Source organism: Gobio gobio, assembly GCF_949357685.1.
Source record: "Gobio gobio genome assembly, chromosome: 11".
Classification (NCBI taxonomy): Eukaryota; Metazoa; Chordata; class Actinopteri; order Cypriniformes; family Gobionidae; genus Gobio; species Gobio gobio.
In genome coordinates, this window is record NC_137104.1 from 15,582,776 (window position 1) to 15,600,552 (window position 17,777).

General features: G+C 40.7%; 1 protein-coding gene across 5 annotated transcripts in view; it reads right to left on the bottom strand.

Moving 5' to 3' along the window:
• Positions 1–11,049: 11,049 nt before the first annotated feature.
• Positions 11,050–17,777, bottom strand: part of runx1t1 (RUNX1 partner transcriptional co-repressor 1) — a 56,430-nt gene continuing 49,702 nt past the window's right edge. For 3 of the 5 annotated variants that reach the window (XM_079829552.1, XM_079829550.1, XM_079829554.1), the window contains exons 10-11: positions 16,101–16,291; positions 11,050–15,080 (exon numbers count right to left, since the gene is read on the bottom strand). In XM_079829552.1, the coding sequence (XP_079685678.1) occupies positions 14,802–15,080; positions 16,101–16,291 (470 nt within the window). In that variant the 3' untranslated portion in view covers positions 11,050–14,801. The remainder of the gene's footprint in view (positions 15,081–16,100; positions 16,292–17,777) is intronic. The other 2 variants (XM_079829553.1, XM_079829551.1) reach the window with 1 other exon arrangement.

A 17,777-nucleotide genomic window follows, 5' to 3' on the forward strand; every position in this document is an offset into this window, starting at 1 on the left:
AAAATAGCCTCGTTACTCCTATTCCATTTCGGCATGTTTTCATTATGGCTTGTCATAAAAAAATAAAATAAAACTATCCAGATAAATCGCGCCATCCGGACAGAGTGAATTTGATTGTGGTTGGATGAGAAGGATAAACACAAACCATTCCGACACCCTATTGGGTTGTAGGCGATCACTCACGCCTGCACCTGCACAAATCACACACCATGCTGCCAGATAGGGCGGGTTCTCGCCGACGAGCACGCTCTTTCAGCCAATCAGCGATCAGCAGGCAGACGTGCTCAGCCTCATTCATGACTTTAGCCGGGTTTTTAGCGCGATAACTTTAGCTGTATATTCCAGTGATCGCTATGCCAGTGGCATAAATACACAGTAAGTTGTATCTACAGTAAAGAGTGGGAGAGTGACTCAACTCTCAAACGTGAATTACACCTGTGACTCGAAGACTCTTTAAATATAACCGCGACTCCTGTCCATCATCATATACACACTCAGGACATCTGCAACTAGCAACCCCGACAGCTGCTGAAAGAGCTTTAAATAAACGATTAATCCGTGTTGACTGTACTAAGTGCATGTGCCATGTACTTCACAAAAGACATACTGTAGTTTTGTCAAAGCAAAGTGCAACGCAAAGTAAGCGCATTGTTGTTATTTGTTGACGGATTATTGTACAGTATCAATGAATTACGCATTTTGGCAGTGGTGTGTGCATTAACGTGTGAAATGCCTGTTTTATTACATTGCTTTTTCCAATCTCTATATTGGGCACTTTTTGCACGTAAATTGGCTTCTTACTGTTGACATTGAAAATCTTGTGTTTTTCTAAGGGATAGCTGTTTTGACAGTTTCTACCTGGACATATAGTCATATTTGAACCGTTTTACTGGGATTTTTTTTTTTTTTTAATCATCAATGTTATGCTTTAAGGAGATAAAATGGTAACTTACTTATCAACATTGATTGGTATGGCAATAAAATAATATCACATTATTTTGGCAGTTAAAGTTTTGGGTTTTTTTCTTCGAGTGACTAGTTGCCTATAAGTAATGTAAGAGGTGCAAAATTGTTATCAATAACCAGGCATGTTATCAATAACCTTTTTTTTTTTAAATATAAATGTACATTTGGTGAGGTTTTTGGGCTGGAAATTGTTGACCCAATCTGGCCACACTGATCACACATTCAAAAAATGGTTATTGATAACATGCCTCTGAATTTTGACTTTTTGCACCTTTACAATATTTATAGGCAACTATCATCAAATCTTCCACTCCATGAAACACGTTAATGCTCAGTAGTACACAATATGGTTCTTTAATGTATTTGCATTGTCCTAAAATGCGTTCATTTTCAATGGGAATATATGCGGCTGAAACGCGTAGTCAAGTGCATCTAAAAATGTTCAACATTAACTTTTTAATATAACATTATAGTCATTATGGCCTTCAGAAAAATGTTTTTTTGAGGAGGTGGGGTATGCACTGTGGCGCGGCCTAATCTTTTGTCCTTAAAGGGATACTTCACCCAAAAATGAAAATTCTGTCATCATTTACTCACCCTCAAGTTGTTCCAAACCTGTATGAGTTTTTGTTCTGAAGATATTTTGAAGAATGTTTGTAACCAAGCAGATAGAGCAACCATTGACTGCCATAGTAGGGGAAAATACTATGGCAGTCAATGGTTGCATATAATCTGCTTGGTTACAAAAATTCTTCAATCTTCAGAACAAAGAAACTCATACAGGCTTGGAACAATTTGAGTAAATTATGACAGAATTTTTATTTTTGGGTGAACTACCCCTTTAATTGCATTTTTCCCCTTACATTACTTTTACTTTTATACTTTAAGTAGTTTTGAAACCAGTACTTTTACACTTTTACTTGAGTAAAAAGCTTGAGTTGATACTTCAACTTCTACAGAAGTCTTTTTAAACCCCAGTATCTATACTTCTACCTGAGTAATGAATGCGAATACTTTTGACACCTCTGCACTCTATCCACCTTAAACTTAAGAGCGGTGCGAGGACTCCAGTGTTAGCCACAAGTTAGTTTAGCTGTCCATTATGCTGCTTGATGTTGCAAACTGGTATTTGTTATCATATTATTTTATTTATTATCAACACACTGGTTTGTAGAACTAATAGGTTTACCATTTACTTCACGTTGTTATTCTTTACATTAGTTCTGTCATGACAATTCTTGGAGCGATTGCCATGGTAATGGTAATGGATATTAGCCTGAAAAGCCAGACCCACATCAAGATGTTGGGTCTGGGAACACACCATTGGCAGGGCTCAATCCGCGAAGCGGGATAAACGGTTGTCTTACAAATTCCCTCTTCACGCAATAGGATAGCGCTACAACCAGTCCCGCCGCTGGCCGTTTTGATGCCCTAAGCACCATCACTTTATGATGCCCACGGTGGCTGCGTTTGCAAATTTTGTAGAACTGACTGTGGGGTGGGTGGGGTGGGTGTAGAGAGAGCATTTTCTTGTGGTGCCCCCCTGAGCACTTGGTGACAGAACTCAGAACACATCTTCCTTTTTTAAGAATGACCAGTGCTGTAACGTTCTTTGTTAGCAGGGAAGTAGCAGGGATTTCATGCGGAACTGTCACAACTCTGCCGTCATTATGTTAAGCCCGCCCACCGACTCTATACATGATGTGATTGGCCTAACTAGAGTTTGTTTTTACAAGCTTGCAAGTATACGGAAAATTGCTAGATGACCCTGGCTGCAAATTACATTTGCTGCCACTAGGGTGCATCTAGATTTATAGGCTAAATGGATATGGCAATGTTAAAGTATTTGTACTTGGTAGTACTTGGTAGAATAGATCTGCAATGCTGCTGCTGCTGCTTCACAGCAAGTACCGAGACTTGCTACTGCCAATACATTCACAGACATGCTGCACATGTAACATACATGAAATAACCCCCCATAGCAGATCTATACAGGTGGAGCTAAGGAAGGTGGAGGGTTTCTGAAAGCGTGCTGCAGACTGCTAACAGCAACACTACCAGTATTTGAATGTTGAGCCACGTCTCATTGGCTGCTGATGCCACAGCAACTAATCAGCTGCGCAATGTAGATAATGATGTGATCGCTACCAAATGAGTTAAGTACCTATCAGCCTGCGCCATGTAGAGTTTCATGCCAGAACTTAAACCCTAATGCTCAAAATAATGAATCGGTTTGAGTAGAGTAAACTTAAATTAAACAAATTAGTTCAAACTAATTAACTTCATGAGTATTTAAAACTTTTTCTTTTGAGCTCACAAAACTGACACATTTTAAGTAAGCTGAATTGTTTAATTGTTTTGAGTTAAGGAATTTATTTTAATTTAGACAAACTTAAATTTAACTGAAACTCTATTTCCTATTTTTTTATTATCCAGCATGAATGAATGAATATCTGAATGAATCAGTATTTCTGAACAAATTTTTCCATTACACATTTCTTTCCTGAATGACACAGAAATCATATCAGATTTTTTTTTTCTCCTGTTGATGAACGATAAAAGCATTGACAGCCAATCAGAATTCACCAGAATTTAAAGAGCTCAAGCATTTAAAGTGACAGAAGGCATAACTGGAGCACTAAATTATAATAAACAGAATGTGTAATATAAACTAATATAATTATTGTTCTTGGTGTGAACGGGCCTTAAAGATGTAACCTGCAGAAAGAGTCACTTCAGCATTGTTGGAAGGCTGCAGAATTAACTGTTTGTGTAATAAGTACGTGTTTAATAATTGCATAATAATCGTACCAAACATATTATTAAAATTAATGAGAGAAATAATAAAATCTTACTTCAGATATTACAATAAAACTTACATTTGGCTCCAAAAGAGGAGGACACATATGTCAGGCAGCACCTGACCCAGCTGCTCCGCTGTATTGCCTTTTGCTGGCAAACTGAAAGCCACATTTATTTGGAACCATTTATCAACATAATAAGCACTTGGAAAAACACAGTGTATGGCATCTCTGTTTACTCCGAAACTTGCCCGCTGTGATCTCTTTAGCAGTGTTTCTCAAAACAGTTTACAAAACAGATTACAAAAATGTATCAGCTGGCTGCAGTATTCCAACGATGGCAGCCTGGATTGTGTTGGTGTGATATCTCACATGAGAAATCCTCTGTGGAAGACTATATTAGCAGAATGATGGATAACACACAGTCCCACTTCATGAATTCAGACGTTTCTAGTGCCATAATCCTGGTGGGGAACTATGATGATTCAACGGCCCCAAACTTGATAGAAACATTACTACCAAGGCCTAAACCACACGTGTCTTCGTTTTACATGGATTCTTCATCAAGGTCATAGGATGAGCCACGTGCCTGTTTCACAGCTGCATTCGTTTCAAGCCTAGCCAGCTGACAGTATGCAGAGCACATCCAGTGAGGTCTGAAAGTTGTGGGTTCCATATGCCTCCTAAAGTTTTATTGTGCACTAGGCTGGCTCTCGTAAACACAAAGTTTGTATTTAAGTCAGCAAGTGCTGCCCTGTGTGTTTAGAGCAAGCTGTTCCTGTGAAGAGGGGGCTCGGGAGCCATGAAAAGCATCAATCACGCTTTAAACACACAGTGGGTAGCAGTCGGCCTGGTCCTCACTCTACTCTCATTAGCCATCAGTCATCTCAGCTGGGTAAGACCCACAGCTCTGGGCTTCTGGCGGAGTGCACGTCGGCACTTTTCTTGCAAACCAGCTCAGGTTCAGTTTCAGGGGGCCTGCAGATGATTCTCCTGTTCTGTCTCATCACTGCATTTCCAGAGGTGTGTTTCCACTCCTGACCTGTCCTCGTTAATGCACACTATCTAGGTCAGTGTTTCTCAAATCAGCTTGTTAGTGTTGTTAAATAGGGAGACATCTAAATCATTCTGGAAGGTTGGTCCCGAAGATTGGAATTGAAAAATACTGATCTAGGTGATGCTTCATGTGTGGTTGTTTGTAACGGAGGCCAGCTAGTGAAGAGCTGTGCAGGTAAACCTCACTCCTCTGGCCTCAAGAGGCGCACTAGCGACTGACACTAGAGGCTGCGGTCATTAGTGTTTTTGTTAGTGCGCCTGCCTCCCATGCCGGAAAAGGCCACTCAAATCCTGCTCAGAGGTGCCATGGTGCCATGACCCAGATGTGAGTGAGGTTTAGGGATGAGTGTAACGGAGGCCAGCTAGTAAAGAGCTGTACAGGTAAACCTCACTGGCTCCCTGGCTTTAAGTGGAACACTGGCGACTGATGCTAGAGGCCGCAGCCTATGGTGTCCTCGTTGATGTCCATGGGTGGCCTCCCATGCCGGTGACGCGGATTTGAATCCCGCGGGTGCAAGTAGGACCAGTTACATTGGTGCCATGACCTGGATGGGAGTGAGTGTAACGGAGGCCAGCTAGTAAAGAGCTATGCAACTAAACCTCACTCCCTTGACCTCAAGAGGCACACTAGCGCCTGACGAAAGAGGCTGCGGTCATTAGTGTTTTTGTTAGTGCGCCTGCCTCCCATGCTGGACAAGGCAAGTAGGACCAATTACATTGGCGCCGTGACCCGGATGGGAGTGAGGTTTAGGGGGATGAGTGTAACAGAGGCCAGCAAGTAAAGAGCGGTGCAAGTAAACCTCACTCCCCTAGCTTTAAGAGTGCACTGGTAACTGATGCTAGAGACTGCGGTTTATGGTGTTCTTGTTGATGCGCGCTCACCTCCCACGTCGGAAACAGCAGTTCGAATCCTGGTCAGAGTGGTGCGAGTAGAACCGGAAGGGTTACATTGGTGTTGTGACCCGGGTGGGAGTAAGGTTTAGGGGGATGAGTGTAATGGAGGCCAGCTAGTTTTAAGAGCACACTGGTGACTAATGCTAGAGGCTGCGGTCTTTAGCATCCTTGTCAGTGCACCAGACTCTCATGCTGGAAACACCAGTTTGAATTCCACTCTGACCGGTGCGAGTAGAACCGGAGGGGTTACATTTTTATATGCTTGGGCATATGGGTTACCCCTAGACTGATTTGATTTTCAATATATTCCATACAATCTCTCAGTATATAGTACACAAAGTGCTCATGCAGTGAATCTAAATTACCATAAAATAAATAGATTCATTAATTTGATGAGCTGAGTTGTCCTTACAAGCTGCACATAAACATACATTTGTGATGTCGGATTTGCACAAATGGGTTTTTTAATTCTTTTTAGTCATTTGTTCAAACTAATTTTACAAAGAGTTTGTCTTTCGGAGTCGACATTGAGGACTGTTTGGAAAGGAATTTAAAACGAGTTTGTGACGTTGTGCCTATCAACGTGCTTTGTTCGGGTTACGGGAGCTGTCGGCAGGGCTTTGTTTTTAGTCCACAACTTCAACAATTTCTCTAAAGAAGTGTGTTTTTGGTTGTGAGGGAATTCCCAAATAACCGAGCATTAAGGAAACATTGGATGCAGTGGATGCATGTGTTTGTTCGTTCCCGGTCAAGTTCGAAACTGCATCTAAAGTCTTTTTTGTTGGCAATTGGTGCGTAAGTGCAAATAATGTAAACAACACGAACGAATAGTGAATAGAAAGTTATCCAGGGAGGGATAATGCCACGAATGTATTGTGTGTGCGTGTGTGTGTGTCTCTTTATCTCCGCCCATTGCACTCCTCCATGAGTTTGGCTGTTTTCGGAAAGAGTCAGTACAGCTTATCTGTCTTTTATAAATCTAATAAAACTAAATACTTTTTTGAGATATGAAGGATGCAATGCTACTCTGTAGGTATTCAAGATTAACATGAGATTGGCTGTGGGTGTTACCCCCCCTTTAAGTCCACGAGACCGTAGGTCCCATTCATCATTTTAGGTTTCAGAAGGGTGCTCACGAGTGCCCCCTTTTCGGCCGTTTTGCGCCCTTGATTCGCACTTCACCTGAGCCCACAAGTTTGCGAGCTACACAGAGGACTTTACCCAACACACAAAGCAGCATTATGTCACGAAAGTACAGACACAGAGGAAGACCGTGAGGGTTTAGGGTGCCATAGAAGGTTGTGTCTAGAAGGGATACAGCAACGGTCGGAAGCGAGGCAAAATCTCACGATAAAATAACAATAAATAAATTTGCTACTTACCAGATTGTGTTCAATTAACGCCTACACCTAACCCTAGACCTACCCTTACAATAATTAAAATACAGTAATTAAATGACACAATATTGATGTGCGCATGCCCAGTGGCCTAATGCTGCCTTCACGTGCTATCGGAATTATCGTAAATACGAGTTTCCTAGGTACAAATTTCAAATGAACAAAATTCCCACTTCTGAAGTCGTGATAACGAGCTCATCGCATTCAAATTTAGAAAAGGGAGGGCCCCTTTTCAAAATTTGAATGCGATGAGCTCGTTATCACGACTTCAGAAGTGGGAATTGTCAAATTTCCGATAGCATGTGAAGGCGGCATTAGCTGTATCCCTTCTAGTCTTTACCTTGGGATCCAGCCATACACAACAAGCTGCTTCTTCTTCTGCTTTTGCCTTGATACTGTGGGTTACACCATCAACATGCCCATGGACACTGCCTACTAGCGGTCTGCATGTGTAATTGCATGTTGACGCGGACAATGACTGTTACGTCCCCCGATGGCATAGAGGTACATAGTAAAATTAAAACACACTCTTATAATTTTGGTCTCTGGGAAGTACTGTGCTGTGCAAGGACAACTGAGATGGAAGCATGTGGTTCGCCTTATTTACAAAACAGAAATATAATTTATACAAATGAACACCAAGAACACAAACATATTTACACTATGTACAATTAAGCAAAAAGAAAATAAATGATAACTGAAATAAGCCATGAGAAAGAAATTGAGCGGTGCTAAACAAAAAGAACAACTAATCCCCACCCTCTAAACTAACTGAAAACAAAACAGAAAATAAAGGATTCTTCAGAGCTTACGCGCCCTAACTAAAGCTGCACAAACTAAAACAAAACTAACACAAAGTTGGCACCCGCTCTGGGGGCTCGTCCGGGATCCACCCGCTTGCAGTGATCTCGGTTGTCCTCATTTACTCAACTTAGATCCTAGATTTACACATTTTTGAAACCAGAGTTTATATGTCCACCAATAACTATAATGGATTACACATTTTCTCTGTGTAGCAGATTTTAAGATGGTGTGAGAAAGAGCAGTGTTGTTCACCGGATAAATATAGGCTTGAGCTTTTCGGCCCCTGGAGATAAACGGTAGATATCTTTCTGTTCTTTTTTTCTTTCTTTTTTACCCTGTTCATCAGCAGGGTGCCGTGGAACCATTAGCTGACATTTAAGCAGTACTTTTGTCACTGACAGGCAGCCTCTCTCTCTCTCTCTCTCTCTCTCTCTCTCGCGCTCCATCGCGGCCCACATCTTCTGTCTAGGATGATGGAGGGTCGGCTACATGCATCATTCAGGCCTGGGTGGAGATGCAGTACTCCACTTCCTTAATAATGTCATTATGCTTGAATGGTATTAACAGATTATCCAGGCCTGGGGCAGTGAGGCATGTGCTGGAGAAAGATAACCTTGTGTTCTGTAATTTAATCAAAAATGTTTTCTCCATAGAGTCACTTTGCCCCCACCATAACAGGCCTAATATGCTCTCGTACCCCCTAGTTGTATTCCTCTGTGGTTTCAGAGCAAAAAAAACCTATTACAAGTGAGTTTCGCGAAAATTCCTCAACGAGGTGTTTCGAATCACTCAGCGCCTCATCCGTGGACATGGGACTATAAACAGGCTTAGATGAAATCAGATTTAAATCCTCAAATTTAGCTGGGCTGCATATCAAAGAGACACTCTCGCCCGACTCTCAAAGGCAGAGCGTTATTTTCTCCTCCGTCACTGTAGGCCTACAGTAATATTCCTCGCCGCGTATCGGGTTCAAAAAAGCACGGTGAAATTCTGCGACACAGTTTGATTCAGAGGCAAAAAATGTAAACCATTTAAAGGCGAACTCTTTATGGAGTTTAATCCTGCGTTCCATCCCTGGAAGCCGAATTTATATCCTGCATTAGCTCGTCGGAGTATTGCTCTTTTCCTCGCATGAGCGTTTCGGGGGCAGACGGAGGCCCTATCGCTCACGAGCACATGCACACACAGGCATTATGGGCTTATCTCATCTCGCGCAGCCCGCGCTAGGCCGCGGCTCGGTCCTCCGGGCTACTTTACTAATAACCTTTTCCTTATCAGGCACTCTGCACCTCTGCCTGTGATCAAAGACCCAATTAATGGAGCGGGGAAAGGTGAAGCATTCAAATAATAGAGACAGCTGTTTTTCTCTGTTTGAGAGAATCCATTTGTATTGTTATCGGCGGAGAACAGTTCTCCGGACCTCGCTTAGTCTGTCAATTCTCGGCACTTGATAAAAAACGCCAGTTGAAACGCGAAAGGTGGTAAATGGCAGGAATATCACAGTGTTTCAACTTATCCTTAGCTTTATGATCTCTTAAATGGTAATAAAAGCAGATAAGGGGCATAAGAGGTTCACAAAAGCGTAGACCTCTTGGTAGAGTCGTGAGATTCTCTGAAGGTTTTGTAATGGCTGAGCAATCGCCAGGGTTCATTTTGGCGTGGCGTGGGGGGCGGACGCATTTGTAAAGCCTTTGGCCGGGGCGAAGATAATTGCTGGTAAATGTGTTGCCTCGTCAATGTTGCTGTCACATTTCAGGACAAAGTGGGCTGAATATTGCACATATTAACATTTCAACATTAGGTAAAATGTAAAAAGGGGGACATGGGAATTAAGTGACACTTTAAATACAGACCTTCCACACTAATAGCTTCTCTTCAGAGAGCATTTACTCTTCAGTTCCCAAGGCTACTTACTTTGGGTATAGCAGGCATTACAAATGGCCTTTCAAAGCCTAAGCCTTTCACTTCAAGCTTCTGGGTTCTTGTATACATGCATACCAAATCACAATTTACTCAACCTTTAACAGTACGTCTCATACTTGCTGTATAGCTTTAGTTTTGGCCACATTTGTTGTAAAAAGGTCATTTGAAATGAGTTTAGAAATGATTTAGAACTCTATAATTCCCACACCGTTTGACCAATAAACGTGACTTTTCCAGTCACTCCAAATCATGCTTGGTAAATCATAATTATGACATTAAAATTCATAATTATGATAAAAATACTAAGACATAATTATAAGATAAAAAGTCAATGACAAGAAATAATGAGAAAAAACTGACATAAAAAGTAAAAATTATTACATAAAAAGTAATAATTATGACAAAAACGATTATAGGACAAGTCAAAAATTGACAACAATCACAGGGAAAAAATGCTGAAATTATATGATAAAAAGTAAGTTATGACAGAAACAATATGATACAAAAAGTTGAAATTATGAAGAAATTTTTTTTTTCAAATTATTACATAAAAGTTAAATCTGAGATATGAAGTAAAAAGTCAAAATTATGTCAATTTCAACATTTTTAATAATAATAATAAACTTTGTTAAAACCTTATTTTATATAGCGCCTTTAAAAGTTGCATTTCAAAGTGTTTTTACAAGAACATACAAATAAAATACAGAAAAAAAGAATATATAATTTTAAGAATATATAAAAACAGAATCACATATAGGCTATCCTGAAAAGATAAGTTTTTACAATAAAAACAAAATTATATATATATATATCTGTTTTTTTTTTTTTTTTTAAACAACAAGTATAGAAACTAAAGGATTCAGGATTTTTAAGTCACATAAATAAGGTTTCACATAAATCTCAATTTTGACTTTTTATGCCATAATGATTTACATAACCATGGGAATCCTGTAATTTCAAAATAATAATAATAATATTCTCTTTACTTTATTTCGTACATAGGCATCTCTATTCTAGTCTCTATACTCTGAACAATCTTGAATCCCACTTTGTTGGATTTCTCATTTTCTAAATTGCTAAATGAATAAAGGCTAATGTACTGTACATGATGCATCCAAACAGAATGCATTCTGTCCTGTAACATGCCACAGGTACTTTTGATTAAACAACGTCAAACAAAGACAAAAATAAATCCACAGTCTCCAATGCAGGTATGAACATATTTATTACACAGTAAAGAGTACAACAATACCAGAATCATACTGCAAAGATTCACAGACTGACAGACCATTTACTACAGCCCCCAAAAACGAGAGAATAAAATAAAGAAAACAGATTAAACAAGAAACCACAGTTCTGACATAGTAGACTCGAAAAACCCTAGAGTATACCGAAACGGTGTGACGAGAGACCACACCCTCCCAGCCCACCTGTAACCTGTGGTTCATGTTTCCGTTAAGTATTGCACAACAACTTTCATGAGTTTTTTTTTCACAATAAAGATTTTCGAAGAACCCTATGACTGCCCGTCCTGAACCCACCCCACCATTTCACTAAGTTTCCACTGTCCCTTAAATATCCCAAAGTTGAATTAACTTTACAAACTGGAGAAAAAAAGAAAAAGAAAACGTAAGAACACCTGGCAAAAAAGGCATGCGCAAATTCACCAGCCGTTACTTTTCGCTCACGTTTGGTGCGAATCCCCCATTAACACAAACCTAAATGACATTGACAAGCGGCCAAGAGTGTCTCACAACAGAAGACATAAACAGGGGGAAAGGGGGTGCAGGAGAAGAGGAGGGCAATATATCACATTTCTCATTTATTGAATTATAGTGTATATCAAATGGAGTCAACACTCTGCAATCTTTCTTTTTTTTTACTTTGAGTTGACTCAAAGTGATCTGTACGTGTGACAAACTTAAAATGAACATAACATTTTTTTTTCCCGTTTTTCATTTTACGTATTCTATTTCTTAAGTTTTTTTTTTTCTCATGAGGTCTGCATTGTTACCAAGTAGTGATATGGTTTGCAGCTATTTGAGCTTTTAACTTTGGGTTTAAGTCCTGTTCTCATGTGCCCATTTGGTTTGTCTAGACCAGTGTCCGCTCGGCGACTGGTGCTCCTAACGTGCTGTCAGAGGTAGAGTGAGACTTTTTGCCACAGAGGAAAAAAGGTTGTAGCAAAACAGACGTACTAGAGTGGGAAGGAGGAGTTTCTTAATGCTTTGTCCGTGCTTATTTTATTCAGGTCACCCTGATCGAAGTTACTACACTAACTGTATGTATTTTTCAAAAATAGTACACTAGTGTGTTTCAAGACAGCTTAGCTGGCAGGTTCTCTGCAGATGTGGACAGGTGTCTTACACCTTTGTTTTTTGGATTATTTAACCGTAGCATGCCGGAGGAGGCCGGGAGTGCATCCAGGGCCAGCCCCTCCTCCTAAGAGGTCAAATGCACAGCGTTTAGCACCATGGTTTGGAGGGCGTGAGCCATGCATCAGAGTGCAGCTAAGTGCTCATTTAGACCCCTCTTCCTCTTAAGCCATTGACGAGGTTGTTTCGTTTAGTCTCAGTTTCTCACATGGCTTTTTTATCTCGAGCTGAAACACTTGAAGGTTTGGTTATGCGCCGTTAGTGAACGAGAAGAGCTTCGCTTCAGTCGGGCAGGTAGCCTTTTGGGGTGACGAATTCCGTTTTGCGGAATGATACGGAAAGGAAAAGGACGACAATGAAACGGTTGTGAAAACCTAGCCCTGGAGGATCTAGATATGGGATCCATCTTTTCAGTTATTGCTCAATCATTCGGACCGCCTCATCCACACGTGAAACCCTCTTTTCTTAGGAACTGCTACATGGTTTTGAGTGGCTCCTCCTCCCTACGAGCTGAACAGGGCTGGTCTTGGCTCGGGACAGGGGAGAGTTAAAGGTTTTCAAATGGAAACATCGCTCAATGTGGCTTCCCCTGATAAACACGTCGAGAAAACAAGAATGCATTTGAGTGAGTCTATTTTGTCATGTTTAAATCTTGGATAAAATCAGGTTTTGGTCCTTCATGTCTGTCTTTGGCTGTCTTCCATGTTAATTCTTTTGTAATACTGTGTATCCTGGTGCTCTGCAGTGTTAAAGCTGTCTGTTTTTCACCTCTGCATTTGGAAAGTTAGTTTCTTAGTGTCTTTTTTTTTGTACATTTTTTTTCTTTTTTGTAAAAAACAAAAACAACATATACCATAGCGTTCAGTATGCATGTGCATGCACTGTCCTTAACTATTCAAAGCAAAATGTTTAGAAAAAAAATGTTAACAAAAGCAGATTGTGATCCTTCTGTTTTGTCTTTTTTCCATTTTCTTTTTGCTCTTTTTTTTCATACATTTTCTCAATTTTTTTTAACAAGAAAAGAAAAATCACAGATATGTAACGAAGCACTCCAAAGATAACCTATGAAGTGAATAGCTCCCTATGGAAAATAAAAACTGCCAAAAGAAGCATGCCGAGAGAAACCGTGACAGTGCAAATACATTTATGTACGTCCCATGTACAAAAACATTTATGTTAGCATTCCATGTAACATGCTAGTTCTCAGAAAAAACATCTGAATGAGACTGAAGTAGCAGCTCTGAGAGATAGCGTTTGTCTTTCGAGGACAATGGGAAAAGTGTTTTTTTTCTTCTTAGAGAACTACAAGGGGACTAGCACAAACACATACAAATAGAAAAGCAGCTTGCGAGAAAGAGAGCGAGAGAGAGAGAGGAAAAAAAGAGAAAATATGTTCTTCCTTTTTGCACCTAGAAAGACTAAAAAGTTGTGACCGTGGTTTAAACGATTAATGCGTCGTCACAATTGTCCAGCACATGTACAATAAATAACCATTGGAGACGGCACAGGACACGAGTGTTTAACACAATGAGATCTAGAAGGGCAAAAAGAAGCAGAACGAGGACTGATGGCGGGCTTAGAGATAGGCAGGACAGGAGAAGGGCTGTGGACTGGTTCCAATAGCCAGTGATTTATGGGTAATTTCTCAGCCCTTTGTTTCCCAGCGGCTGTCACAGTGAGGTTCTGACAGTCCTGCCCTGGTGGGCCGATGACTTCACTTCCTGTTTTGGGAGCTGATGGAGTGCATTTGGGATCGGGGCTCAGAGCGCATCCTTCATTACGCCGCATGGTACTCAAAATCCAGCACGGGCCCGGCCCTCCTCGCCCCTACATTCCTCAGTGAAACAGCTTTTTATTTCTCAGACCATTGACCTGGATATTATCTTGCAGAAGAGGGACGAACATCTGCGTTCCTTCACAATCTGCTGCACATCTGCAGAGTTCAGCGCGCGAGCCAGAAACGCCGTCCGCCGTCTACTCCACCACGTCCGACACAGATGCCCTTCACGGCATGTTTTTTTTTTTTTCTCTCAACAACATTTCGTTGTCTTCTTTAAAAGGAACGCTGTCCTAATGATATCCGGAGTCTCTGCTTACATCAGCTATGAAATATTTCCTTGGTTTTTGTCATTTAAAGTGTCTTTTTATGAGGTCAAATAGTTTCATATCCCAGCTACTGGATAAAGAGCTTTGAGAACAGAACGGAGGAGGAAAAGAAAAAACGGACAAAAACAAAATGAAGGGGAGGTCAAATATACTCATCAAGAGGTCCCGGCTGTCTACTCCATTTGTCTTCTTATTTACAAGAATGCAAGAGAGCCACAACAACAATAAACGACATTACCAGCAGTAATCGATAATAGCTGTAGTAACAATAAAAGAACAATGAGAATTTCAAACAAAGAATATCTTTGCGTTCTCTATCATGGCAAGTCAATATGACCCGAAATGGACCTCCTGTGGGTGATCGCCCTAAGTACAGTCTTCTTTCTTTGTTAGTGCGCTAGCTTTAGCATTTTGGAGCGAGTGAGGCAGGTGAGTCAGTCCCCAGTCTGCTGAGGCATCAGGAACGGTCCGCTCGGACTCTAGCGCGGCGTGTTCTCTATGGTGGAGGGCGTGCCGGGCGTGGCCGAGCGGGGCGTGGCGGCGGACGGCGTGTCCGCTGGGCTGCCGGCTCCGCTGCTGGGGGTGGCTGAGGAGCTGACGGTGGCGGGGGTCTCGCCTTGCTGCTGTGCCTGCAGAGTCTGGCCACATACGTGGTGGTGCTTTTCCCAGTCCTTGTGCTGGCAGAAGGAACCGCAGTAACGCGCCGTGTTGCAGCCGCTGCAGGTCTCGCTCGCCTTGCGCCCACAATTCCAGCAGCTCTGCAGGGGAAAGAGGGGGGAGGCAGGTTTAAGCGGTGATATATACAAAAAACGTGCACTTCTTTCCTTGGGTATTGTCCCAATTAGGAAATAATAGATGCACAGACCTTTGAGAAAAGTGAGCGAAAGTCTCGGCTCATTAGCAGCAAACATATCCCATTTGAATTTAAGTGTAAATAGAGAATTCGGCTTTATTTTTCTTTGGATCTCCCTGCTTTGAAAACATGGAAATAATGAGCTGGCTGGGGAAAAACGCAGTCATTTTACCCAGTTCCACATGGCGCTATGTGAGGACACATTTGTAACAGGTTAACTACAAAACCCTCAAAGATCACACAGAAACTCAGGTTACCACTGTGGCCTCGTTGCGTTTGTCTCCGGGCCAAATAAGAGCAATTATCACAAAGTCTCGAATGTGTCCCAGAGACGAGAAGCCGGAGTTATAAACGGCTACCGATGCAATCCTCCGGAGAGACGTGCATAAACATGGCTCGTGCAATTAAACTCAGATGCGTGCCGCCTTTCTCTGCTAACTGATTAAACGAGCCGTACCCCCGCTGTGCGCAGACACTCGGCGCTCCCTTCCCAATTTCCCTCATCCAAATCAGTACCACCTTAACTGTCCACATGTTTCATTTAGTGGAGGAAAAGCACCGCTCTGCCTGAGGTGATAAATGCAATGTTATATTCCTCGGCTCTGCGTGACACCAGCCTGCATGAGGAATTATCTGGGACACACTCTATCTTCCCCCTGTGATTTTCATATGATCTCCATGTTTTCCTACAGATTTCCATACTAAGGAGATCAATTGTAAGTCATGGAAATAAAACTACCCAACCTAGTAAAAAAGGAATGTACAAATCATATAAAATATAAGAAAATCCCCAAGATAATATCTAATGCAAAATATAATAAAGTAAGGAATATATTACCATCCCAATGAATCATTGTGCAGAATGTGAATGCTGCAGCTGTTCACTAATATAATAACAATGTGCGGTAGGCGTACAAGCTGTTACCTCACTAGAGTCCTCCTGCTGGTTGATGACTGACAGCGCGTCCTCCGCTGCTTGCCTCTTGGCCTCGGCCACCGTGCGCTCCATCTTGGCTCGCTCTGTGCTGATCATCTCGTGTGCCTTGCGCTCAGCCTCTGATACAGCTTTCTGCAGCTCAGACATAGCCTGCCTCTTCACCTCATTCACAGCCTCTTCTGAAAGAAAGAGCATAGTGCTTTTAAGTGTCCACGGCACAGCAATGAAATCCAGAAAATCGTGCAAAAAGAATTTCCGATATATGGATCACATATAAACTCAGCAAACTGCAGAGACAATCCATCGATTTTTTTTCAGGGAAACTAAAACATACGTGACCCTGGATCACAAAACCAGTCATAAGTCGCACGGGTATATTTGTGGCAATAGTCAACAATACATTGTATGGGTCAAAATTATATATTATTTTTCTTTTACGCCAAACATTATTAGGATATTAAGTAAAGATCATGTTCCATGAAGATATTTTGTACATTTCCTACCGTAAATATATTAAAAATGTATTATTAGTAATAATATGCATTGCTAAGGACTTCATTTGGACAACTTTAAAGGCGATATTCTCAATTTTTTTTTTGAAAAAAAGGTGAGGGTGCAATTTTTTTTTGCACCCTCAGATTCCTGATTTCCAAATAGCTTTCAGATGGTGTATACATCTCAATTTCAAAAAATTGACCCATTTGAGGAGTTTTGTGGTCCGGGGTCACATGTGGTGACAATAAAATTAACTGGTTTTATTAAAGTCAAATATTATTTTGGACCCTCTTTATATTAGGTGGCCTTAACTACTATGTACTAATATTTTAATTAATCATTTGATACAATGCACTTATTGTGTACATAAATGTTTTTACATTGTACTTACATTTTACATCTGTAATACATTTTATGTAGTTACATTTGTAATTACACTGTTGACACTTCCCTTACACCTACCCCTACCCTTACTCATACCACAACACCTGTCCATAACCTTACCCGCATCCCACCTCAATATCAGCAAAAGTGTTTTGCAATACAATATGAACACAGTCAGTACACTGTACTTATTTTTTGATAAGTACATAGTAGTTAAGGCCACCTAATATAAAGTGGGGCCATTATTTTAAATGACTTCATCAACCTGTCTACATTGTGTTACATCAAGTAAATTTTAAGGGTCAGACCAAGTAGAAATAGCTCATTAAGTTAACAACTGCACATGTTGAACTGTTGACATGACATCTCACAGCTAAAGATTGTCTTCTAAAATACAATTACCTAACAGTTCAAATTAATAGATACAAACTCTAATAAAAAAATAGTACCTGACATTATTTATTCATTCAAAGTAACAGAACAACTTATTATTGTGCATTTTGAATTTTTTTTAATTGATTCTATTGGTTTGTTTTGTTCAAAAGCAGCTAAAAGATTAATCTGGGGATTAATTAGAAACAACAATTATTATTTGAATGTGCTCAGATGACTTTCTGTGTTTGCTGAATACAAATAAACAAGAATAAAATGCTTTTGTTTAGCCTCAAACCAAAAACTCTACTGTAGTGCACAAGACAGATTACAGGTAATCCTTGATATTTCCCCCTCTGAAGTATAAATGTATTTGCTTGAACTCGCACTTTATCTCTACTTTTACATTGTTAT